Below are 26,362 nucleotides of genomic sequence, written 5' to 3'. Positions count from 1 at the left end.
CTCGAGCCGTTGAGAAGCCTAAACCCGGTCCCAGCTGTTTTGAACATGTTTGGCTGAAGCCTATAACTCTTAACAATTTTTGGCTCGAGCCCGAAAACTTGCCCCTTCGGAACTCAAACCCAGAACGTGACCGATGTCCTTCCCTCCTGAAGACTTCTCGACGACCGAGATCGACAGTCAATTAGCTTTTACTATTCAGATACAAACCGTATATCTTTTAAAGATTATACACGGTGTTGATATAATAATAATAATAATAATAATAATAATAATAATAATAATAATAATAATAATAATAATAATAATAATAATAATAATTATTATTATTATTATTATTATTATTATTATTATTATTATTATTATTATTAATAATAATAATAATAATAATAATAATAATAATAATAATAATAATAATAATATTATTCCTGAAGATTTGGTAGTTCAAATATTGCATCCGAGTATTCAAATATCTGAATATAATAAAACATATGTTATCGCTGATCAATCGCCATCAAAATCCTAAAGTAAAGAAAAAAAAAAAACATTACAATGTGCATTCGCACAAGCACCTTGACCATTCAACCGCGATCGCTATGCGGTAAAAGATTCGTTTTTAGTTTGATTACGTAAGGTTTCTTTGTCTCCGCTTGCAAACTTGTATGTTATATTTCTTCGATTCAAAATTTCTTTCGTATTTTTTTTTTATGAAGTCGGAAAAGTTTACATTAATAACTTGAGTTGTTCTTAAACCGCTGGTTCACAAGTTTGTTTTTTCTCCACACGAAACTATAAATATGACAGATTGAATTCTCATACACCCCATTTCTTTCAAAGAAGTCGCCATTACCTGGTCAAAGACTTATTTCCGCCACGATTCATATTAACCAAAATAATTTCATTTTTCGGAAGCGGAACTTTCACTTTCCGGATTTCGGAAAATTATGAAATTCAGTTAAACATCGGAATTCAGAATAATTTCGGAACTCGGAAACAATCCGGAATTTAGAAAATTCCGGAATTGAGAAAGACTCCGGATTTCGAAAAAAATCGGATGTTTCCGAATCCCGGAATATTAAAGAAATCAGAAATTTCTAAATTCCGGAATCATTCCAAAATCGGAATTTTCCGAATTCCGGAATTTTTCCGGTTTTACTTTCGGGAGTCCGGAAAGTAATAATTCCGGAATTGACTATCCCTAGTTTATACACAACCTTTCAGAACACTAAGCTAGTAGCTGTCTACAAACAAACAAGTAATGCAAAGCATTTTGTATCCTGCAATATGTCATGTATTAAAATCCGACAGCAGTTTCAGTATCTATCCTGAAATTGCATGTATCTAGTTACTGGAAGCTGAGGTATGAAGAATTGTATTGTGTCTTAACTTTTTGTGTCTTATACAACCCTGCAAACCACTGAATATCTAAACGGCTTTCGTTAAATCCAAGTTGTAGTACTCACAGTTACATCCATTTGTGTCTGTATGATCGTGTTACTAATGCATACTATAGGACAGCGTTAGTAAGTCTTTCTCTGCTCTCCCGTAAAGTTGTGATACGATCTACTACAGAATAAAGAACCAATTATCAATTTAACGAAGTTGTTGTATTACTACTCCGCCTCTGTCAACTCTGGTCGATCTCGTTGACTCGACATATTTGCTTTTTTATACCCCTTTCTTCGTTTACTGAACTAAACAGTAACTATTCTGAAATATACTACTGCGCATGCCTCGTAGATAAATATTTCTGATGCCAATAGTTTCCGTTTTGTCCAAGGAATGTTCTTTTTCTTATTCCCAGCATGACACTTTTATTACATTATATGAAGAGCATGTAGGTCTAAATACCTCATGTATTACATAGAATGTAGGTTTAACTCTTCCAGCAAAGAAGAAACATGTGATCATAGTATACAACCCACAGAAGTGATAGCTGGCAATACAGTGGTCGTAATCCCTAACAACACTGCCCGCTGGTCTAGTGGCTAGCACGTGCGCCTTTGGTGCATGGTGTCCCGGGTTCGATTCCCGGTGGGAGAGCATTTATGATTTTTAACTGTCCTCGATGTTTCTGTGTTCGTGTCCCTATCGTTATAAGTTATTAGAAAAAGCAAGTTAAACGAGTGAAGCAAGTAAAATTAGCAATAAGTAAGTTACTAAAACACATTCGGTGAGTCAGTTAAAAAAAAAAAAAAAAAAAAGTGGACAATGAAATGGCTGTTCACGCCGTCCATGCAAGTTCGAATCTATCTCGGCTTGATTTTTTTATCCATTTGAGAGAAAGTATTGTTTCTTTTCGCTAAGGTTGTCTCTTTTCGTATTTTTCGCCGTCGTTCACAATTAAAGTAACTGGCTATTCTTATTCTTTCTACGAATGATGGATCTTCTCTTTGGCTTCATGTCAAACATGCACACGTAATGAAAAGACGCTGTCGATAATAATAATAATAATAAAAATAATAATAATAATAATAATAATAATAATAATAATATGAAATATTACTAGCTAACTCGTGTGTGTATTTCGACAATATAATTTTATATTATTATGTGGAAATAAGTAAGGCTGGCTGGCGCCCGCCCCCCTAATTTTTTCGATGCGCCTTATGGGTCCACGGTGTCCAACGTTGGTCCCATCTCACTATCACCTCCTGTTCTCTCGATATAAGTTATCGTCATTTTGCCTAAAGAGGGCTCTGCTTGGCTCCTCGACTACCCACGGCAATGACTCTTCGTTCATTTTTCGTTGAAGTCGCTTATTTTTCTGAGTACTATGAGTGCATACTGTCCAAAGTTGCTCCCATCACTCAACAGTTTCCCGTTCTCTCGATATAAATTGCTAATATTTTGTTTGTAAGGGAGATATGGCGTTACAATCATTACGTTTGAAGAAGAATTGAGGAAGATATTGCCTTGCCACAAACAACACCTATTATTATTATTATTATTATTATTATTATTATTATTATTATTATTATTATTATTATTATTATTATTATTATTATTATTATTATTATTATTATTATTATTTTACTTACTACTAATGTTGCCTACCTTTATTTGCAATGCAATGTGTTACTAAAAAGCAAACCAAATAACACTCCTCGCCATTCACGCTCTCTCTGTGTTAGAGGAAAGCACATTTATTATATTATTCTTTCAAATAACACGTTTCACAAGTTACTTCACTTTCAATGTGTAATTTCATATCATCACTAGCAATCATCTTGTTCCGATACGAAAATAACCCCCTCCTGCAAAAAAAAAAAAAAAAAAAAAAAGCCTGACCGTAGCGAAAGGGCGTGAACATTCTTTATGCGATTAATCGGGTCCAATATTTCAATAAGTCTCTGCACACAAATATTTCATTAAAAGAGGAAAAGTTATTCAAACTTTCTGAATACCCATTTATGGGGGAAATTTGGTTCCCTTCGAAGTTTTTAAGAGTTTAAAGGGCCGCCATTTTGAACATTTTCGTGTGATTATTCTGGTTAACGAACTGAAGATATTTCAACAATTAATGTTTGTGCCAAGTTTCATCTCAATCCGCTGAAAATTAGGGTGGTTACGGCATTCACAAATAGCGTTATATATATACAGATAGATAAACAGACACACAGAGGGAGAGAGAAAAAGTGTTTTGCTCCCTTCTCGCACCTGTGGTGCGTCAGAGCTAAACCGGGCCCCTTTGCAAAACGTATTGACCAGCCTGACCTAAACACAAACCTCTTACTTGCTAACGTAGAAACGTGGTCGGGAGGTGTAAGGCATGTAGAAATTGTATTTTTAATAACCATGAGTATGGTTTACTTCCATGTTTTTCTTTTTACTTTTTGCAGCTACATCGGAACGTTCAATTTTTATTCTTTACTAATTGCAAATAGCGTTTACATTCAAAATATGAGGAATTTTGGTGGCATTTGTTCGGATATTTTTCTCTTTTGAAATGAAGAAAAGAATAAAAGCAATACGCAAAGACAAAAAGTATTATCAGTACTAAACCTTACCAATAATAATTGCTACAAAAGACTAAATACGATCTCTTTTACCATCTCTCATGAGCTGCATGTATTATAAACAAAAATTTTTAAAAATGTCCTCACCGAAGATTCGAACTGGCGACCTTTGCATTTGTAAGCCAGGACCTTAGCCACTACACCAACATCATAGCATGGTGAACGTTTAGTTTTCGGCGTATTTGTTGTATTTGTGTTTTATGTTCCCACTTCAACAATTTTTACTCTTTTATCTAAGTTTAACAGCTGTTTCTGGCTTTCTCTTTCGGTGTCGTCCTTTATTTACATTATGCACTATTCGTATTCACAGCTTGTGTCCCTCTGCAATGTCTTATTCAGATTAAACTTTTCTTTTTGCCCCTCAGTAAACATTTGATTGATTTAATTCTCATACTCTCCACGGATGGAGAGCAGGAATGCCAGACTCGAAAAACAGGTGTACATTTACTTTCCTGACAGATCATACCTGTAAGGCGCACACAAATGATAGAAAAAATTTATTCGAGCAAAGCACATCTCTTTACAATGAATTAAGTAGAAAGTTCATTAAATATGAGAGAAACTAGTTGCAAAAAATATCAATAAATAGATCAAGATATTTAGAATATTTGTTGTATAATAAATATACATTATACACGATTAATGTAAAATAATCATTGAAATTAACAATAAAGCATAATTTACAAAAAAGCATAATTAAACAAGAAATAAAGTATAATATGGGTTGCTCTAACAATTAAGTTGTATGAAGACGAGAAGAAAACGAAAGCTGATTCCTTAACGAATTTCGTTGATCTTTGTGTGTACAAAAACGCATTCCTAGAAACCTACAAGCTAGGTATCATCTCTGTGATTATATCAGTTTCTAGTGCTACATGTGAAAAGTCATTCTCTTCTTTGAAAAGATTAAAGACTTGTATACGCAAGTCAATGACTCATGATAGGTTGAGAAACTTAGTGTTACTTTATATTGAGAAGAAAATTGCTAAATCGTTAGATCTTTAACAAGTTGTGGATATGTTTGCTGCTGCCCACACGAATAGAAAGATCCTCTTCAAGTAGAGGCATGAACCTATAAGTTATTTTCTTTACCTGTAAAAGTGTATTTGCTTCCACTTAAGTCAACCAGCTACACATATTTTAAACGCCATGATTAAATAACTATTTACTTATATTAGAAATCAATTGCATTAATGAATCTTAGTTGTTTGAGGTACTAAATTCTTATATTTTCACTGTTTTCCAAAGAGTAAAATCATGAACAATAAAGATGGAAACATTCACCTTGAATACACACACACAAACACACACACACACACACACACATATATATATATATATATATATATATATATATATATATATATATATATATATATATATATATATATATATATTGGAGATGTCCCCCTCAAAATCCTCTTGGGCCCTTCATTGGCCCCCCCTGAAAAAACTCTAGGTACGCTACTGAACACCATGCACCAGAGATGAATTCTCTACCACTGAGCCACCGCGGCCCTGCTTGGGCTTGGTCGTCCATATCCAAGCTCTCTTTTGGCGTTGCTTAAACAACTTCTAGTTTTGTTCTAAATCCAGACTCCATATTGGCGTAGATATTAATATTACAGTCGATTGGTAAAATCAATCTTCCACATTTAAAAATTAAAGTACACACAAGTAGAAAAATAAGCATTTATCATAAAAACACTAGCTGCAAGTGTTCAAAATAGATTTATAGTTTCTATAAAATCAATTGAAAATTGCTTTTTTTAATTAGGCAGCTAGTGAAAAACAGCAGCTTTCGACTCCAGCCGAGTTTAATCTCAACCTAAACTCAGTTGACCAAAGTGAACTGACCCGACTGACCCGACCCGATAACCCGACTGACCCGACCCGACCCGATAACCCGACCCGAGTGACCCGACCCGAGCTGACCCGATTGACCCGACCCGACAACCCGATCCGAATAACCCGACCCGAGTTGACCCGATTGACCCGACCCGACAACCCGACCCTGGCTGACCCGACTGACCCGATTAGCCTGACCCGACAACCCGACCCGATAACCCGACCCGAGTTGACCTGACCCGACCCGTTTGAGAGCACTACACACAACAAAGCACGTTTTGTGTTTTTGAGCAGAAGGGGGTCAAAGTATCAAGGAATAACGTCATATTCTAGGAGGTGTTTTGTTCAAAAATTCAACTGGAAATTCGTTGTTGTGAAGTAAAATAAAGTAAGATGAATGGCTAGTCCAGTTAAGGCTCTCAACCTCGTTTCTTTCCTTTAATTGTCACTAACTGTCTTATAATCGACAGCAGCATTGGTAGAGAGAGAGAGAGGGAGAGAGAGAGAGAGAGAGCGTGTGTGCGTGTGAGAGAGAGAGAGAGTAGATGGATTGGTAGGTAGGTAGATGTATTGTTCGTTTCTTAAGAGAATTATAAGACAAACTTTCTACTGGATACCACAAGTGACAAATAGCAACCTACACAGTATCCTTAATAAAAGATGGTGTGACGAAATTATGTAGTACTGCGAATATATTGGAAACGAATTGCCCAAGATAGATTGTTGTCAAAAAGTATTGGAAAGATCTTTATCTAGCAATGTATTGAGAATTGTTGATAATTAAATTGTGTTTCAAATAACGCTCATCACTTCACTTAGGCTTACATTACACCAGTTCTCATTCTTGATATCTGATCATTTTAAATAAAGGAATATACCTTGTTCTGAGATATTATGGGTCTTATGCAGAGTCGTTTTGATGTATGACTAGCGTCATACCAGTGGCGTAGCAGCTGCCCCCGCAACCCCCGCAGTGCGGGGGGGCCCCGAGGTATAGGGGGCCCCGAAGTCTTGCGATGAATAAAGAAGTAGAACTTCAACCTTACTTCTATCGGCTTTACAACTAGGGCCCCTTCTCTATACTTTGCGGGGGGGCCTGCAAAAGTGTGCTACGCCACTGCGTCATACTTAAGGCCTGACTACTGCAAGAAACATGTGTTAGTAAAACTCTTTATTATGGCACTAATCATGTGTCAAAACGACTCTGCATAAGGCCCCATATGTTTATAGCTGCAAGAATTTCTGAAAACAAAGACACCTAAAATAAAATTTCCCGTTTCCCCATTCCGCCATTAACCTTCTGGTATGTACAGAGCAAAGTAAAGTTCTTGAAATAGGTCAATTGTTTTTGGCTGTGAAAAATTTGTATCCAATAAGCTCTCTCTTCCAGTTTTGTGTGTGTGCATGTGAGTTTATGACTTGGTATAACAAACGGTTCTGCGAATTCGAAATATTTTAACAACAGGTTCTAGCGAACCGGTTGAATAACACCAGTGACTATACTTATTCACCCACGTCCTTCAGCTATAACAAAGGAAGTTTGTCATATTTAGCTAGATTCTGTGCGTCATTTAGCTATTTTTTGAAGACACCTGTTGGCAACAGTGGTGCGAAGAACAAAGTACAAGGCAAATATAATTGAAGAAATTTGCAAGTGTTTTTACCCAGTGAATAAACATTTAAAAGATAATGGCAAATTCTTACTGTAGCTTTATTTTAAAGAACAAACTGTTAATAGCCAAACAAATAGAAAAATATTTCATGTTCAAAATGGATAGGCAATATTCAGATGTCCAGCGTTTCAAAGCAATGCAAACATTGAAGGAATTCGGTTCATTTACAGAAGACCATTACGTAAATGGAGAATATATGTTGTTTTCAAGACAGTTAAGGACAGTTTTACTTAATACAGATAGAAATACCGGAGGAAATACAATATTGTGGAAAGGCATGAATGGTAAGTAAATTATAAAACGATAAGTAAAGGAAGCAACTTCGCAATTTTAATATAGTTATTCCGTTTTAAATTCTACTGTCATATCACCATAAAATATTTTTACTACACTCGAAAAAATTAAAGGTAATGTTTAGCAGAAGGGGTCCAGCTCTTTTCTCTAAAAATGTTACTATTTTGGTAATTTCTGTTCACATTCGGTTAGTTTAGGGTAGAGTTGGTTAGTTTAAGTTAGGTTAGGCTAGTTTAGGTTACGTTAGGTTAGTTTAGCCGAACTTGCATTGCTAAACATCAAGTAAAAACTTCAAATTATCATTCCTTTCCTCATTTCTCCTGTACATTTTCCTGATCTTTATAAAAAGTGGAGGGGTAACTGTAAACTTAACCCTAGTTTATGTTATATTAGTGTAGGAGTCCCGCATAATTTTCCAAAAAATGATAGAATTTCGTTTATTTGTACTAATATTACGTTAGTTTATGTTGGGTTAGCTTAGATTTGGTTACGTTATGTTACCTCTAAGTACTTGCATCACTCATTTCTTCTGTAAATTTTGTTTTTTATGTGCTTCTGGACCCCTTGCACTAAACATACTAAAAAAAGGGGGTAAATGTTTTCGGGGGCCAGGTTTTTATCCAACTTTTTTGAGATATTCTGTCCACATTCGGGTAGGTTAGGCTAATAGCATTTAATTCAGACAGTATTGGCGAGCGAGCGTTAGCGAGTGAAGGCGGGTTAGAGCTCCGCTGGGCACGTTGTTTTCTGTCTTAGTTATTGTTGCCTCCTCCCCATTGCTAAGCATTTACCCTGATCTAAACTAACTTAATGTGAACAGGAACTGGTGCTGTTGTAGTTTTGGCGCACCACATTTTGAAGATTTAGAGGTAAAATTGAATACTTTGCATGAAAAGTCATATTTATAAGGAACAATTTCCTGCAAGGGACAGAATTAAATACCAAGTAATACAGCTGTATTTAGTGTAAAATCATTACAGGTACTTTACGACGGATAAAATAAGTAAGTGCATATGAAAGATGACTCCATTAGATACTATTTTCCACTGGCAGTGTATTTCTGCACAGTATACAGAAGCTGTATTTTATGTTTACAAGTGGAGCGTTATTAGTATGAAAACATGACAAGTGCTATTGAAACGTATAATTGCCCGAACACACTTTTTTTCACTATCCCCGCTTATACGTATACGTACCATCGCTGACGCGCCTGCCCACTACTTTCCCCCTAATCTGACTCGGTTAGATGGCATTTGTGTTTTTTAGTGGCCCCCTATCACAGGTTGGTTTGAGTTTTGCGCACTGTAGTTTTTATGCCATATATTCGGAAGCAGTATTTGTACGCAAATCGCAAAAGAATTGTAATTTTTCAACAAACACTTCTGGTGGCCTCCTTGAATTTTATCTATGCGGAGTGAGATATTTTCCTGTCGCCGACTGCAGATCTTTTAGGGAACAATAATAAGGAAATTAGCGAAAGAGTTGCATTTTTTCAACAATTATTTCGAGTGGTTTGCCAAAATAAACCTGCACGCAGAAACTACCGAACTTGTGACATTTTTTTTAGGGAAAAAAGGTTGGACCCCTTCTTCTAAACATTGTACAAACTACAACAAACGTTAAATTTTAGACGACTGGGTTTATACCAGGGTTTGAAAAGAAACAACTTTTTCCAGAGTCCATTTGGTTTGCTCTTTTTTTCAGTCTTTGCGGCGAGTGTGTTAAAATGTAATTTATGTTCAAAAGTAAACACCATTGTCATAATGTTCAACTTGTTTCTGTTTACTGCTAGATAAAGACCTTTAAATGTTTTTCTATTTTTGTATTCTACTGGCTGATTATTGAATATTTTACCATCCCTTTTTAGTATCAAGGTTATATGAGACATGGTGAAATGCATTCAATAGTCTCTCACGGGAGCATCTCTGGTGTTATTTTGAATATGCAGATAATGATCAGTTTGATGGAAACCGTGGAGTTAAAAGCAACATTAAGTTCCAAAGTTGATAATCTGTTTCTAGCAAAATTTTAAAAATTTACTGGGAAAACATGGATAATTTGCTCGTTTATATGCTTAATAATATGTATGAGAGCGGAAGTTGTGTTTAATTTTTGTATAAGCGGTTATAAACATAAAATATGTAGCAAGCGGAGGGAACTACTTCGCGCAAGATTACCGCATGGTTGGATTGTGGGAAAGTAACGAGCGTTTGTATTCTGAACATGACTGCAGGTGTATAGAGACACTTCAGTTGGTATCATTAGACAGAGACGAGACATTATATTCTACTAATTTTAATAAAATCGGTCCAAACTTTCTTAATTCTAAGCTACTCCGACCCAATGTAAAGGGGAAGGGCCGTACAGAGGAGAATGAATTAATTATTATGTAAATTAAATAAAAATTTGAATAAATTTAAATATGTAGATCTTGAAATGCTAATGTTCTGGGAAAAAATATATGCAAATAACTAGCTAAGTTGGTAGAGCTTTTAAATTAAAATGTCGGTAGAGCAAAATATGTAATTTATAAAGATAAAGTGATCTCACTGAACAGAATGAATATAATTTAGAATAGCATTTCAAACCAAAAGAGAAACTCTAAATTACAGGTCTGCGTGTACCTCCAGGTGATTAGAGACAATACTAATTCTCGCTCACACAACAACACTTGGGTGTTGGGGCATCGTATTTTACCGGACATTGACAACTCCAGGACAGCTGAAAGGAAAGACATGATAAAATCACACTGATCACATACCTTGTAAGACTTCCTGTGGAGATTGATGTGCAAACGGAATTCATTGGATAAACTTTTAATGAGGTGCAATAACACACACGCAAAAGCACTATACATAGTGACTTTACAATGAAGAAGGAAAAAAAATTATTAAATTTTGAAATTTTCAGATTTGTTTCGTCGAAATGTTTATTTTCACTTTAAGGCCTGTTTTGTTTTATGTTAAATGTTCGTACACGATTCGATGCATCTTCGGTGGTCCTCCTCTTCTCCTGTCTTGGGTGTCTCCTGGTCTTCCTCTAGATCCTTGGAGTTGGCTCCGATATCTTCCCATTAGCAGAACGTAGGTCCCACGGAGGTCATGTTTGTCTTCCCCTTAAAACATGACGATACTCTGCTCCCCTCCTGGTTCGCCTTCGGTCGAATATTCAGGGAACAATTTGCAATTCCCTGGATCTTGTGCCTGAAGTAGAACGAGTTCTAGGCACAGGTTGTTTCGCCTAACATAACGCGATCCAGCCTGTGGGACGTAAAACTTACAGATTTCATTTCATAACGCGATCCAGCCTGTTAGGTGGCTATTGAACGACTATCTAACTTCATCATCCTAATAGTAAAGGGAAGACGACACTGCTGCTTCTATAGAGATCAGATTAACAAATTATTATATCCTGCTCATATTTCACAATGTTCGCACACCACTGTCCTGTACTTAACTAACGCACACAGTTGCGAGTTTCGCTGCGCAGGATTAATAACGAAAGATGATATATATATATATATATATATATATATATATATATATATATATATATTGTTGCAGTATGCGCTTCACGACACTTCAAAATTATAGAAAAGGTAAAGATTTTAAAAATTATTAATTTCATTAATTGGTTTAAAGAGAGAATTATGACAATGTTTTGTTTATTATTCTAAAATGCTGTAATCAAGTAGCAGACATGTTATATCATCAGTAGGCATTGCTGATGCCTGTTGTTTCATCAAAAAGAAAGACACTAGTCTGCAGTGTCACAATAATAACAAAACAAATATGAAATATATAAATGTCAAACGTTGTGAAAATTTTGTAAACACAGACACATAACTGAAATTAGGTAAAAGTGGAAATATCGCAAACATAAGCTGTCTACAGAATTTGGTCAAGGAAAGAAAATGCAGAAATTGTGAATAAGCACAATTTCGGCTCAGAAATGGGAAACGTCAGAATAAGCAATCAACAACAACAGAATTCGTCATCACGAGAAGGACGATAAAAACTTAATGTTTGAGGGAATCAGGATCAGTCTCAGGGAGTCTCTAGGATCAGTTCGAGGGATCAGTTCTGGGAGACCCGTAGAGGAGCAGTCGTTAGCAGTATCCATAGAACAGTCTCCAAGGAGTTTCATTCTTGGAATAGTCTCAATGAGCCATTATTGAGATCAACATCGAACCACGTTCCAGTGGACATCCATCCACTGGGCGACGAACTTCGAAGTCTGCAGTTCAAACCTCGTTTATCAAAGGTATGCTAGAATAACATCTCTGATATTCATTCTTTGACCAATTCATAGATAGTTCTATGCAACGCGAATTGACTATTTTACTTAATAACACAGACAAACATCCTACTACTAAAAACTCTACTATGAAACAATAAGTGAATAAATGAGTTCTCTAAAGATTAACATTATCAAGTTTAATTATATCACCTTTCGCATTTTGTGCATCAAAAATCCTACGTTGTAGGTTAGTTACTAAAAGGTCTAAGCTATTTCCATCTCCCCAATAATAGTGATTATCAGTCTTTTATGTTGTCATGGTGCAGATGCTTAGGAGTTCGATTCCCAGTATCTTAGTTAATTAGACCTCTTGCACGCTAAGTAAGGACATGCGTTAGGTGAAGTAATTTTCCATAAATTAAGTATTCCAGTAAGTAATAGTTAAAATTAATTACACACCACCCACCCGTACTGACAATTGTAGAAATAAGGTAGAGCCATGTTATCATTAGAAAATAATCATAAGGATCATTATCCGGTTCTTAAGGATGATGGCAAACCAGCAACAATATTTACGGACAGTAGATATTATAAGTTAGACTTAGGTATCTTGAGAAGTTTTAGTGAGTACGGGCCTACATATTCTGACAAGAAAGAGGAAGTAATTCAAGAAAAGAGTCTAAGGTGGAGGTATCAAAAGTGGTACATGGTGACCTTTCAGAGAAAGGATTTTGACGTGAATAGGCTAATTGAGTTAGGGTATCGCAGGCATTTCTTGTCGGTGATATCAGGTGTTGTAGAAGTATCTTTAAGCTTGAAGAACGCTACGTTCTTTGGGTTAAAGTTAAATGGCCTGTCATATCAAATATGTGGGATATTTAGGGAATGTGTCGACCAGGCTAGGGTCAACACATGGCTTGAGAAGTTCAAAAAGACATACGAATGCACGGACGCAATTCAAATTGCTGATGTGATAGGGACTTTTAGCTCGCTTGAGAAAAAGTCGAAGTTAATTGTATCTAGGGAAAAGATAATGTTGGATACAGCAGCGTTTGCTAATTTTTTCTTGGAAAGAAAGAAGCGGCGTTATGGAAAATATTAGAAATAGAGCATAGCTAGTAGTATGTATATAGTGAGTATTAATTATAGTTGTAAGTTTATAATATAGGAGTCGGGTATATATATATATAGACGCAAGTAGTTAATTAAATTTATCGTTAGTGTAATTATAAGTAGTTTAAGAATAGGAATTATATTTAGTTTAGCCAGTAAGAATTATTATTATGATTATATAGATAATAAGGTTGAGGATTTGTATATTATTGTAGTTCTAGGAAGATTTAAATAAGTAATTTTGAGTAAGATTTAAATAAGTAATTTTGAGTAAGATTAAAATGAAATGAATTTAAAATAAGGAAGTAAACATTAGAAGTTAAAATAAAAGTAAATAAACAGAAATGTCTTCAAGACATAGTAAATAGTACAGTATGGAAGTAATAAGAATTTTAAAATTAATAAATATGATTAAATAACTAGATCATGAAGGATAATTTTTAGGTAGCTGTCTGAAAAAAAAAATAGAAGAATAAGAATATAGTAGTAAATATTAGTAAATAAGTAAATAAAGGCAAGAAAGAATGAAAAAAAAAATGGATCGATGAAATTTAAATGTATAGTGATTAGGTTTAAAAGTTATAGTAAATAGATTTAACGTAATTAGGACATTTTTTATAGGAAAACCTAGGTAGGTTAGAAATCACATTTTCGTGACGTTGAACTGGGAGTGCGCCAAACCTCTCACGAAAATTTGTAGGAACACATAAGTCTTCGGCGACATTAAGGCGGTACGGAAAGGATTTAGATACCCACTTGTCGTTTCGCAAAGCAGTGAATTTTTTTTTTTTAGTGAATCTTACCTATTTAGTCGAGTACTAGGAAGAGCAAAATTTTGAATTTTTTTTTGTTTTTTGTAATTGGATTGTAGGAATAGAAATAAGTTAGATGTTAAGAACATAAGTGTTAAAGAAAATTAAGAATAGAAAATAGACTTGCTATCTAGCAATTAAGTTAGAGTAGTTAAGGTCCTAGGATAAGGAAAGGTACAAAAAATTATACTGATCACATGCATTTAAATTAAGGAATGAGAAAATGAGATGGAAAGATCTGGAAAGAGGAAAAAGAGAAGGAAAATAATTAAAGTAAAGAAATAGATAGCTAATGTAATAGTATATAGATTAATAAACAGAATATTATGGATTTGACAAGGCAAGATTTTAATTAATCTTGAAATATTTTATTATTATCAATGGATTTGACGATTAAGTATTATTATGATTATTATGATTACTGATTATTATGATTATTATGAGTATTAAGTTTTATTATGATTATTATATTATCAGAATTATGATTATTATATTTTAGTAATGTTAATGAAAAAAAAAAAAAAAGAAGCTAGCTAGATAAATATATGAGTAAGCATTAAAGAGAAATACTAGTTAAGATATAGAGCTCTAGAGATAGCTATAATAAAGAAATAAGCTTACTAAATAAGATTTTTAGGGGATATAGGACTACGCTATATGCAGTCGATTTAGATACCCTTAAGAGATATAGCACACTATGAGACGAGGTATAGTATCATGTTTATAAACTGATCAAAGCGTTCGTTTCAACGTTTAGGCCATTTGGCAAGAAATGATTTATTTAATTAATTATTATTATTTAGCGCTAGTTAACATTACTGTATTATTATATTATTATTAATTATTATTAAGATTATTATGATTAATTATTATCAAAATTATTATGTTTGATTTATTATTATATTAATTATACCTGAATGTAACAATGGCTTAGATAGTTTTTGGGTTACAAGGCCAGTAACTAAAGACGTTTGAGTCAAGATATAGAAATAGACAATTATGAAGTGCAATTAATGTACTATTTATTATCAATATAATATCGAGATATCGATTTAAGTTGATTATTATACCGATTTTGACGAATTTTAATAGTTAAATAAATAAATAAGATTTTTGAGTATGGAGAAGAAGGGAGTTTTAAAGTAAATATTTTTTTTTTTTTTTGTTAAATAAATAAATAGTAGTAATAGAAGTAAATAAATAGAGAAAGTAACTGTATATAAAACGGATTTATATGATGGCTTGCGAGGAAGGCCGCAAGACAACAACAAAGGCCTAGATCCCAGATTCATGGAAATATGAGTCTGCTTCAGTATAATTCCCCGAATCTGTAAATACGTTTTATGTGCAGTGAATTGTGATAAACAAGTAATTTAATAATAGGTATAAATAAAGACAATCGGTTACGGAACATAATTAATAATAGAAATTAAAATATTTGTAAAATGTAACATGTAGAGTATTATAAATAATGTTTAAATTTGATAAAGTAATTAATAAAATAGTAGAGTACTCACCATTAAAAGTAGAGATGATCTATAACACAATAAAGGATGTTGAAAAAAAAAAAGGTAATATATATAATACGTTCACACACGAAATTAAACATCACGTAATTTACACACTTCATTGAAAAGAAAAAAAAAGTAATATATTGAGATTTTCATATAATTTGCATTTGAACTATGAATTGGTTGATCACAGTATCAGGATGATATTGTATCATACAATAGAACTGTAATAGTGAGTGCACGTAGACAATTATGTATCAGAAGGACGCTTTACACGTAGAGTGAATTAAGTCAAGGTCGAGCGGAAATTGCAGAAGGAGGAGAGAGAGAGATGAAGTTTTAGCTGAGTTCAACAATTTTTGCATAAAAGCGTTGACTTGAGATTGACATTGTGTTGCCAACCATGGTAATCAATTTGTGTCAAGGTTGCGGAAAACAGAATGCTGTTTATGTTTGTGTTTTAGTGTTGTGCTGAATTTAAATGGAAATCCATAGTGAAAGTGTATAAACAAATACTATAGTGTGTGTATATATATATAGTGTGAATATGAATAGAGCTGTTTCAATTTTCCTAAGAAAGGACTTAGGTTAGAAACATTCATTATTGTGTCGACAACGAACAAAGTTCAAATAGTGTTGTGTTTTGTCAATAGATGGCAGACACATGCTGTTATCAAGCAGATGAGTATGCTGTCATCAAACAGATGTGAATTTGTAAGTGAAAAAAAAAAAAAACTAAATGAACTTTTGGAAAAAGAAAATTCATGAAAATGAATATTATTAATTCTTGTTTTTATGTTTTAACAAAGATTTGGCTTTCGATTTCAAAATAATTATTTTTAAAATTTTCACATTAATTAACAATGTTGAAATTTCATATACAGGGAGTTCTCCGAAAGCCGATCTTTTGCAAAGATCTAGTCGGCATCGGAGATGCCTTAGTTTAAAGTAGGGGCGTGTTGCAGTATGCGCTTCACGACACTTCAAAATTATAGAAAAGGTAAAGATTTTAAAAATTATTAATTTCATTAATTGGTTTAAAGAGAGAATTATGACAATGTTTTGTTTATTATTCTAAAATGCTGTAATCAAGTAGCAGACATGTTATATCATCAGTAGGCATTGCTGATGCCTGTTGTTTCATCAAAAAGAAAGACACTAGTCTGCAGTGTCACAATAATAACAAAACAAATATGAAATATATAAATGTCAAACGTTGTGAAAATTTTGTAAACACAGACACATAACTGAAATTAGGTAAAAGTGGAAATATCGCAAACATAAGCTGTCTACAGAATTTGGTCAAGGAAAGAAAATGCAGAAATTGTGAATAAGCTCAATTTCGGCTCAGAAATGGGAAACGTCAGAATAAGCAATCAACAACAACAGAATTCGTCATCACGAGAAGGACGATAAAAACCTAATGTTTGAGGGAATCAGGATCAGTCTCAGGGAGTCTCTAGGATCAGTTCGAGGGATCAGTTCTGGGAGACCCGTAGAGGAGCAGTCGTTAGCAGTATCCATAGAACAGTCTCCAAGGAGTTTCATTCTTGGAATAGTCTCAATGAGCCATTATTGAGATCAACATCGAACCACGTTCCAGTGGACATCCATCCACTGGGCGACGAACTTCGAAGTCTGCAGTTCAAACCTCGTTTATCAAAGGTATGCTAGAATAACATCTCTGATATTCATTCTTTGACCAATTCATAGATAGTTCTATGCAACGCGAATTGACTATTTTACTTAATAACACAGACAAACATCCTACTACTAAAAACTCTACTATGAAACAATAAGTGAATAAATGAGTTCTCTAAAGATTAAAATTACCATGTTTTAATTATCTCACTTTCGTATGTCATTTAAAATAAAATCCTAAGTTTCTTAGGTTGGTGGAGATAGAAGAAGTTTCTAGTTTCCTACTTACTTTGGATAGTGAGTAGAAGCAACAATTACTGTGCACTTAGTTTACATCCCTGGCTTAATAGGCACAAGCACAGTATTATGTTGTCAATATATATATATATATATATATATATATATATATTTCTGCACTGAATATAATAACTAGGGTAAATACGGTATTGGATATATATGGTTATAGTTTATATATTTACAAAATGTTCGCGCACATCGCTAATATAAGTGCTTACTAGGATAAACTTCAATGTTCGTAGCTAGCACTGTCCGCTACTATAACAGTGTCACGAATTCCTCTCTATGTGAAGAGCACTTAGAGTGATACCTCTCTTCTGATGACAAGAGCTCCTCCGTGGCTAAGCGGTTAGCGGACGCGCCTTTGGCGCTGGAGACCCGGGTTCGATTCCCGGCGGGAGCTCATGTGGTTCGGATTCCACGTTAATCAGTAGGTCCACGTCTTATATAGCCTCGCTGCTGAACGGGACGTAAAACTCAAAATCAATCAATCAATCTTCTGATGACAAGACACGAATTGCCTTGCTTCCCCCTGCCTCCTTGTTTTTATCAAACCCACCTTCTACTCATAAGGCTGGGCTCGCTTTCCAGCTTTTGCGAATCTTATGACGGGGGTGAAGCGGGGATGAAAAGGGTTGCCTACAGAGGTCATTGTCCCCTCTGACCTTAATTTGCACTTTCACTGTTTCTCATCTTAATCATTTAAAATTGTTGATAGATAATCACAAACTGATGTTTCCACTGGATAACTGAAATGTCCAGCTTTCAAATGACACGTAGCACTACATTTATGACGTTCTTATTAAACATGTATTCTATGTTTTCTCACAAAAACTATGTGTTTTCCGGCTGAGAGAACCCGTTGCTCATATTGCAGTCCCGATTGTGCTGTCGTCTAGCGGGATTCCTCTGCGACCGCTCACCTGTGGGAGGGGTTGCTATACTGGAGTTGTCATATTTGCATTGTTTTTGGCAAATAGAATTGTTTGTCAACATACCATACATTAGAATAAACACCTATATAAACTAAGACAGCTTACTTGAAAGTATGACATGCTGTCATATCCTAAAAACATAGAAATTTTACATTTTCTCAATCGTCGGTGCAGTTTTTCTCTTCAGGACGTCGCCTGCTATGATAGCGATGTTTACATCTTACATCTATCATGCATTCCCTTCATGGATTACTGCCGGACTTGTCGTCCTGTACTGAAATAAACCTTTCTTGATACGATACAAAAATAACACCCTACAGCGACTAATCTAACTTATATTCTACAATAACGAAATACCAAGAAAATCTGTACAAAATTGAAAGAATTACTTGTGGAAGTAAAATTATCTACAGGGGTGAAGGATTCTACATCGAATGCTCAGTTCCTCGGTTTTGCTCCGGTGAGGTGAGGGGAGCTGCGAAATTCCAGGTTGGACTCGGGCTGGCGGAATTTCCGTTGGAAGCGACGCTATATGCTCAAAATGTGTTACTTCTGGTCAACTTCCAAAATTATCACACCTCTTTGTAACCGAAACCTCACATGTACTTACGAACTCCAACAAGCAAACTTAAACAATGGCTGCACTCGACTTGGTGTCTCCAGATCACACTGTATCTGACCATAGAATTTTTTTCATATATATCTTCCACAGGTTTATGAATACTGAAGATTCAGCCATATTCTCTTCTTTCTGAAAAATTGAGTTAGCAACTATGCACCAGCTGCATCTAACTCTTGGGTGTTCTTTGCCTTGAGACAATCTCCCAATTTTTCTCTTTTTTTTCTGTGCTGGGTTCGTGCGATATATGTTCATCTTTCTAAGATTTCTCAAAGCATTGCCTTCTGTTCACGTTTTATATTCCAAATTGATGTGTTTAATTAATCTCCTGCCTTGATTTATTCCTTCCCATGGCATATTACATAACACACATAATAATAATAATAATAATAATAATAATCATAAACACAAAAAATGAAATAAACTATACACAATTACTCCCACAACTAATCATTTACTTATCCTATCCTAGATGCAAATTATTATACGAAAAATATATGTAAAATATGTAAATTTGAAGCAAAATAATTATATGCATAGCATGATTTTAATATATTTGCATACCCTAATGTATGTACATTACACCAATCCTACCTTACTTTGTTATACCCCTTTTGGAGCGGGGGCCGCGGTGGCTCAGTGGTAGAGCGTTCGCCTCTGGTGCTTGGGGTCCCGGGTTCGATCCCAGCCCCCGCCAAGTGAACTTTGTGGTGGACAAACACCGTGTGCGTGGGTTTTCTTTGGGTTCTCCCGTTTCCTCCCACTTTCTTCATTCCACCATTTCATTCATTACTCATCATCACCGTCTCCATTAGCCTAACCGGCATAATCGTGGGACGTAAAACTCAAAGATTTCATTTCATTTTCCTTTTGGAGCGGTCCTAAAAATTGATGGTTTTTACATTTTCGTTGCTGTTATTACGCTTTTTGTCGAAAGCTAGGCAGACTACTAACTTCGAAATAAATGCTTAAAAATACGTTAGACGTCTGAGTTGATAACAGTCAGGTCGTGACTGCAGCGCTAGACTGTTAATGGCGGTTTATTTGCACAAACTCCATACTACATGGGGATCAGTGAAAGAGTAGTCTGCATGAATTCAGTAGTCGGTGATAGTGTAAGATGGCAACCTTTCTAGTTTTCATAGAAAGCAAATTGTTACCGCTCTTTTATGTATTTCAAGAGTGATGAAAGTGGCAAGGGTGTTGGTATGCCGTGAGCTACAGTAATGACAGCCCACAAAACTTAACGGCTAAACCTCATGAGCAGTGTTACCCGCTGGTCTAGTGGCTAGCCCGTGTATCTTTGATACACGTCGTCGGTTCCCGGTGGGAAATCAAAATTTAATTTCACTATCTTGCACTTTCATCAATCATCCGTCTACTTTAGCCTAAAGGGCATAAACTCAGACGTTAAACTTAAAAAAAAAAAAAGAAAATCAAAACTATGTCAGCGAAGCGGAACATTGCTCGGAAGAAAACCTTAAGGTCAGTGACAGGCCCCGTTGAGCATTGAAGCATGTAGTTACTCAAAACAGTCGTGCGATTTTACGGTACAAGGGACGGAGGAAATGAAGCAGCACCTCCCACAGCCTGTGTCGACAATCATGTCCGCCACAAGTTACATGACATAGATATACAAGGCCAGGTTGGACGGGCAAACATGCAACATGAATTGCTGATGACTGGAAACTTATAATATGGTCTTATAAATCAACGTTCAAATTATTTCAAACCACGGGTTGTGCTTATATACGGCGGACGCTTTTAAAGCATATGATCCACACTTTCTTCAGGTATTTCCATTGTATTGGTCAGTATCGGTATATAAAACTTGCTAGGTCAAAGGTATAATCATATGCAAATTTATAAGGTGTTTTTCCATGTTGATGGTTGATTTTGAATTTTGGTCTTTTCCTCCGCCTTGTCCTCTGCAGAATTTGAAAACTCGTTTTTTTTTAAAAAAAAAAAAAAAAAACTTCCTCAACTTAAAATAACATGTTGGTTTAATCGGTTTTTACGTGTAAGTGGATTTTTTTTTTTTTTTTTACAATGTTAAAATGTGATCTATATACGAAGATAGCGTCATTGTCATCATTTACAACTATTTTCTTTTCTCTTACTATAGATAAAGACTACTCCGAAATTTTCTGTTTTTCTATTCTAATGCTTAAAGACAGTGCTTCTCTGGTGTTCATCGTTCGTTTCTTTGGTTACTGAAGTTCAGCGTCCCTTTTACCGAGGCTGAGTTTAAGGTAGAATCCGAACCACCGTTATGCATTCAAATTTAAGCACACTCCAATCGAGAATCGAACCCGGGACCACGTGCACCAAAAGTATTAATTCTTTTTAAACAAACAATGTAGAATTTATTATGTGAGTGAGTGTGGCATGGTATACATATTAAATCGTTAAATGTTGTTAGAATAAACAGTGGTGTAGCCAGAGAAACATCATGGCGGGATTAGTAATTGCTATGTCGGAAGGATTTACGTACATATATATAAGAATAAGGTTTGTGCAGCAGTCTGCGAAACACGTTCAGATTTTCGTCGTAATTTACAATTTAAGTACTACTTTTGTCATTTTACAGACTACCTAAGATAGTAGTTGACTTTGAATGTATCCACGTGGAGCTTCCTATTAATTGCTAAGACCGTAATGGCGGAAAAAAAAGAAAAAAAAAACCTTCACACATGTGTCAATTTCGTAACACATATTGTAGCTTGGTCGCTGCCACAATCCAGTTCATTTCATCATTTGAATAAATAAATAAATAATAATAAAAAAGGCCATCCCAATCCTATTATTTCTGTGCCAATGCTATGAAGTAACTATGTAGATATGTTACATGTGGATTTCTTACTAGAGCTTCAACCAACAGAAGAGCAGAAAACGGTCCATTCTACTTATTCCGTGTTTTTGCTAATTATCTGGTTTATCTAGTGCTAAACATCCGGTGCTACAGCCCATAAAGGATTACGGCGGGCCAAGTGGCACACGATCAACGGAGTGATGAATAGTCAGCACATTGGTTTCCAAATCATTATTTCTGGCTTTCTGGGCAGGAGTTCTCTACGTCTTAATTCAGTTCTCCAGTTGCCTCATGATGCTGGGATAACTCCAAAAGAATTCGCTACTCCCATTGGGAATAAAACAAAGAACCAAGCAAACAAGTCACGCGCGTTTAAAATTCTGCTTAGCAGAAGCTCAGCAATATTAAAAATAATTCTTGATCACACATTGGTAAACTTTGATGCAAATTGTAATGGAAAAGAGCTCTAGAAGATAAAGAGTATAGTATGTAGTGGTAACTAATGTGCTGAAATCTTATGCAGGGTTAAAGCAATAGCGGCTTCAGAGCTTTGCATGAAGAAAATCACATTGGCAGTGGCGGAAAAACGTGCATTTCCCTCCACCTGTGGGGCCTTTGCTGATTTTGCACTTTTAAAGCATTATTTAAATTCTGTTGCGAGACAAAACTATTACAGGAAAAATGTCAACGAGTTTGTCAATGCATTATTACATATCCAGTATATGTCTTACGTACAAAATTGCTAGCGTGCAGGTAATTTGCAGACGACACGGAGGCTTAGAGAGAACTAGTATGTAAATCTTAACTTTTTCATACTACTTTGTATAGTTTGCGAACAAAGAAAATGTTTTTCTTGAAGGTCAACTTACTGGTTACGTTATTTAATTGAAGAGCCCATAAATTTTCTTCTTCCTCCTGAAGGCGATGGCAAATTGATGATCATCCTTTGTAATGGTGGTAAGATTTGACTCGTTAACAGTCTGTGTATGGGTCTAATGTCCTTTGGCATTTTACTACTAATAAAAGTTGGTCTAGTTTGTAATCATACTATATATTATGTGTGTGTTCATATTTTCAAGTGTTTTTCAGATGTATCCACAGTTTGTCCTGATATTTCAAAATATTCGATATTTGTGGACATCAACAAAGAGAACCGATGTAGATTTGCCGTCGTCTTACCAGAGAGTGTGCACGAGCAGTATGAGAGTGGTGATTTGGCACAAAAGATGAATGGAACTTTTGTTGATATAAGATATTCACTTTTCATGTTATTACCGAAAGAAGCGGACCTTGTTTCACAGGTAATGTTATCGATAGTTCATTTTATTCTTTCAGAATACTTCTGCTGACTTTAACACTTTTAAACAAACCTTTGTTCATTACAAGATGGACAGCGATTGTGATGTTCTAAAGTCTTAATAACTTACCGGGTTGTTCTGTTGATTTTGGCAACAGAACCATAGTAACTTTGACATATTTTATATTAATGGAAATATGATGTAAAACCGTTATTCTCACTTGCAATACAATTTAATTCGTATCGAAGTGTTGTTATCGTCAAAGTACACATTCTTAATTGACAGGTTCTAATAGACATCGTAAAAAGATCGTGAAGTCGTTTGCAGAGACCATTTGGGAGGTATGGAAAAATTATGTATTACTTAAAATTGCGTATACTTTGTAAAACATTCTTTTTATTTACTTTGCTTCTATAACATTACAACAGCACTATTTAGGGGGGGTGTAATTACAATAAGTTCTTGGAATTACCAGATTTTAAGCAGCGATACAAATTTAACAGTTTTTATCATATCTCCAGAATGGTTTGAGATATCAAATTGCTGTAAATGGCATTGTGATCTTCACATTCATTGAAAACCATCTCTGTGATTGGATGATGTGCTTATTTAAGCAGTTTTTCGCAATCCTTCTAACTTTGTTTGCATTCATTCGAATCTGTCATATCATGGTCATAGTATTAGGCTAAAGTTTTTTTTTTTTTTTTTTATGTGCATTGCCCCGTCTATCTCATTTGGGTTATTACTGTGTAAAGAAAATCAATGTTTGTATCGTTATGATATTGTAACGTCCTTAATTTGCAACACTGCGTATATTTTTCTTTTACATATAGACGTAGAGTGCTCACCTATGGCGCTAGAGATTCCTGGTTCGATAGCAAGACAAAAATGCTTACAGTAGATAACATCATGTTCATTTTTCTACGGTTCTCTCGTTTCTCTTTCATTAATCATTCGTCTCCTGGAACGCAAAACCAAAAGATTTTGTTTCATTTTCTCATATGGAGAGGTGAGTAATATAGCGTTGACTGAATTGCAGTTGGTTCAGGATAATACCCATTTGAATTCTTTTGTTTCTGTAGTGTAAAAGGTTCGTGTTCCTTAAACTCTGCTGGTAGTTTTAAGGAAGATACGATTCTTTATGTGTTAGATTATTAACAAAAGAATGTATGGTGGATATGTGCGTTTCCTGACAATTCTATATTTGTAGCTATTGTGATCTACTGTATAACTGACTATTGTATTTGCTGCATTAAAAATAAATTAACGTGTGTACAATGTGTAAATATATTACTTTCTTTTTAGAGTAGATCTTTGTTGAAATGGAGACAAAGTACCAAGTTCTGCTCACGTTGTGGAAGTTCGTTATTGTCCAAAAATAGTACTCTAAACAAGAAGTGTCCTTCATGTAGAAAAGTTCACTATCCAGTGATTTCACCTGTAGGAATTACTGTTGTTACAAATGAAAATTACAGTAAAGCATTGTTAGTACGGCAACCGAAACATCCGCCTGGAATGTACACTTGTGTAGCTGGTTTCATTGAAACAGGTAAGCGAAAATACGCTGTTCTCTAGTTATACGTAGTAATATAATATGTTTAATATTTGCCCTATATTTATTCCGAATTAGCAGTTCTGTCTATGTGAAGATATCAGTCTCGCTATTTCAAAATGAAATTGCGTATTATGGAGATGAAAACTCCCCCGAAACCTGAAATTCGATCAGCCGAGGATTTGAAATTGACATATTCATGGTTAGTACGTTGCTGATCGCGTTGCCATTGTTACTGGGTTTCTTGACAGCACTCCACTGCTCTTCCTTTCAGGAAGATTCCCAGTTATCGCGTCACCTTGCCACACGCCATGCGATTTACTCCAGCGGTCACCCATCTAAGTCGTGATGAGATTCGGCACTTGTCGACTGACGACACACTGATCTCAATAAAAGCGGTAGACTAGTGCGGCTAGTACATTGTCATTCTGGATGATGGATGATTTTAATATCTAATTTTAAGATACGTACGAAGGGATACAGAAAAGATCCTAGGTTTGTCCAGAAAGAGTAGAACTAGAAGGATAAAATTACAGTTATTCAACCTATTCTCTCTCCTCCTCCTCCTCCTTGAGACTCTGCACTTCGCACAGCGATGTACCTTTTATACTCGTAACCTTTACAAACATCTTTTGGTTGGGTCTGGAACTAGGTCTTTGCAACATGTTTGACGTCAGGATTGCTCTGAAAATGATATCGCTTGAGGTGTTTCAAGTTTGGGAACAAATGATAATTCCTTTGGACAACTTTCAGCGGTGTTTCGTCTTAACTGCCTCGTGGAGCTGATCCAGTAGGTTAGATTAATATGAATCGCATGTCAACAACAACAAAAAGCTGATAATTTTTTACGCGGCGGTGGCAACACTGATGAAATTGAGCATCCACGGGAGAATGCCCTAGTATTCTGTGCTTACAACAGAGATAGAAACGTCCGAGTGGAGTTGCGTATGCGAGTAGCAGTAAGATGAAATGGCTGCCGTAATACAGAATCACGCCAAATATGAAGTGAGATCTGGCATACGATTTCTGAACACTAAAGAACGGAATGCAGCTGATATCCATCGGGAGTTGTGTGCCATTTACGTCCGCCAGTAATGATGAAGGGATCAGGCAATTGTAGAGAGAGTTTTGGGAAGGGCGTTCGTTTATTCGTGACGATGAGCATACCACGGAAGGACTAGTGTTCAGACGGACGATCTGGTGGAACGAGAAAGTGCAATCCAAACGCAGGTTCACAATAACTGAACTCGCCAAAGATTGTTCAGAATTGTCTTCGAAAACAGGGCACCGAATTATGACTGACAAGCTGGGTTATCACAAACTGTGTGCGAGACGAGTGCCATAAATGCTGACAGACGCTTACAAAGAGCAAAAACGACAGCTGTGCATGATTTTTTGTATTATTTTCCTCAATCTCCTATATATGAATTATGATTTCTAACTTTACGTTCGTGAATTGGTTGGTTTTTGTTGATAAAATTGTTAATAATGCCTTCCCAACTTCTATCAGGATTTCCTTTTTCCGTAGAGATCTGGATTCTTAACTTTAATATAATAGGCCTCAAATACATTTGTGTCATTTTGAGAGGTGACACAATGTAATATGAAGATATCCTGAATTATACGTTTACAGGGTGTCTATCGGTCACGAAAGTCATGAAAAAGTCACGAAATCAGAAAACGGTCATGAAAGTCAAGAAAA

General features: G+C 35.3%; 1 protein-coding gene across 2 annotated transcripts in view; it reads left to right on the top strand.

Moving 5' to 3' along the window:
* The first annotated feature begins 7,441 nt into the window (after positions 1–7,441).
* Positions 7,442–26,362, top strand: part of LOC145661708 (NAD(P)H pyrophosphatase NUDT13, mitochondrial-like) — a 33,534-nt gene continuing 14,613 nt past the window's right edge. The window contains exons 1-3 of one of the 2 annotated variants that reach the window (XM_081727044.1): positions 7,442–7,821; positions 22,890–23,111; positions 24,414–24,657. In XM_081727044.1, coding sequence (XP_081583170.1) covers positions 7,819–7,821; positions 22,890–23,111; positions 24,414–24,657 — 469 coding nt within the window. In that variant the 5' untranslated portion in view covers positions 7,442–7,818. The remainder of the gene's footprint in view (positions 7,822–22,889; positions 23,112–24,413; positions 24,658–26,362) is intronic. The other variant, XM_081727041.1, reaches the window with a different exon arrangement.

The sequence above is a fragment of the Thermobia domestica genome, chromosome 1 (genome assembly GCF_964235325.1).
Source record: "Thermobia domestica chromosome 1, izTheDome1.hap1.1, whole genome shotgun sequence".
Classification (NCBI taxonomy): domain Eukaryota; kingdom Metazoa; phylum Arthropoda; class Insecta; order Zygentoma; family Lepismatidae; genus Thermobia; species Thermobia domestica.
The sequence above is the reverse complement of the archived record's forward strand: the minus strand, read 5'-3'. Positions and strand labels throughout refer to the sequence as shown.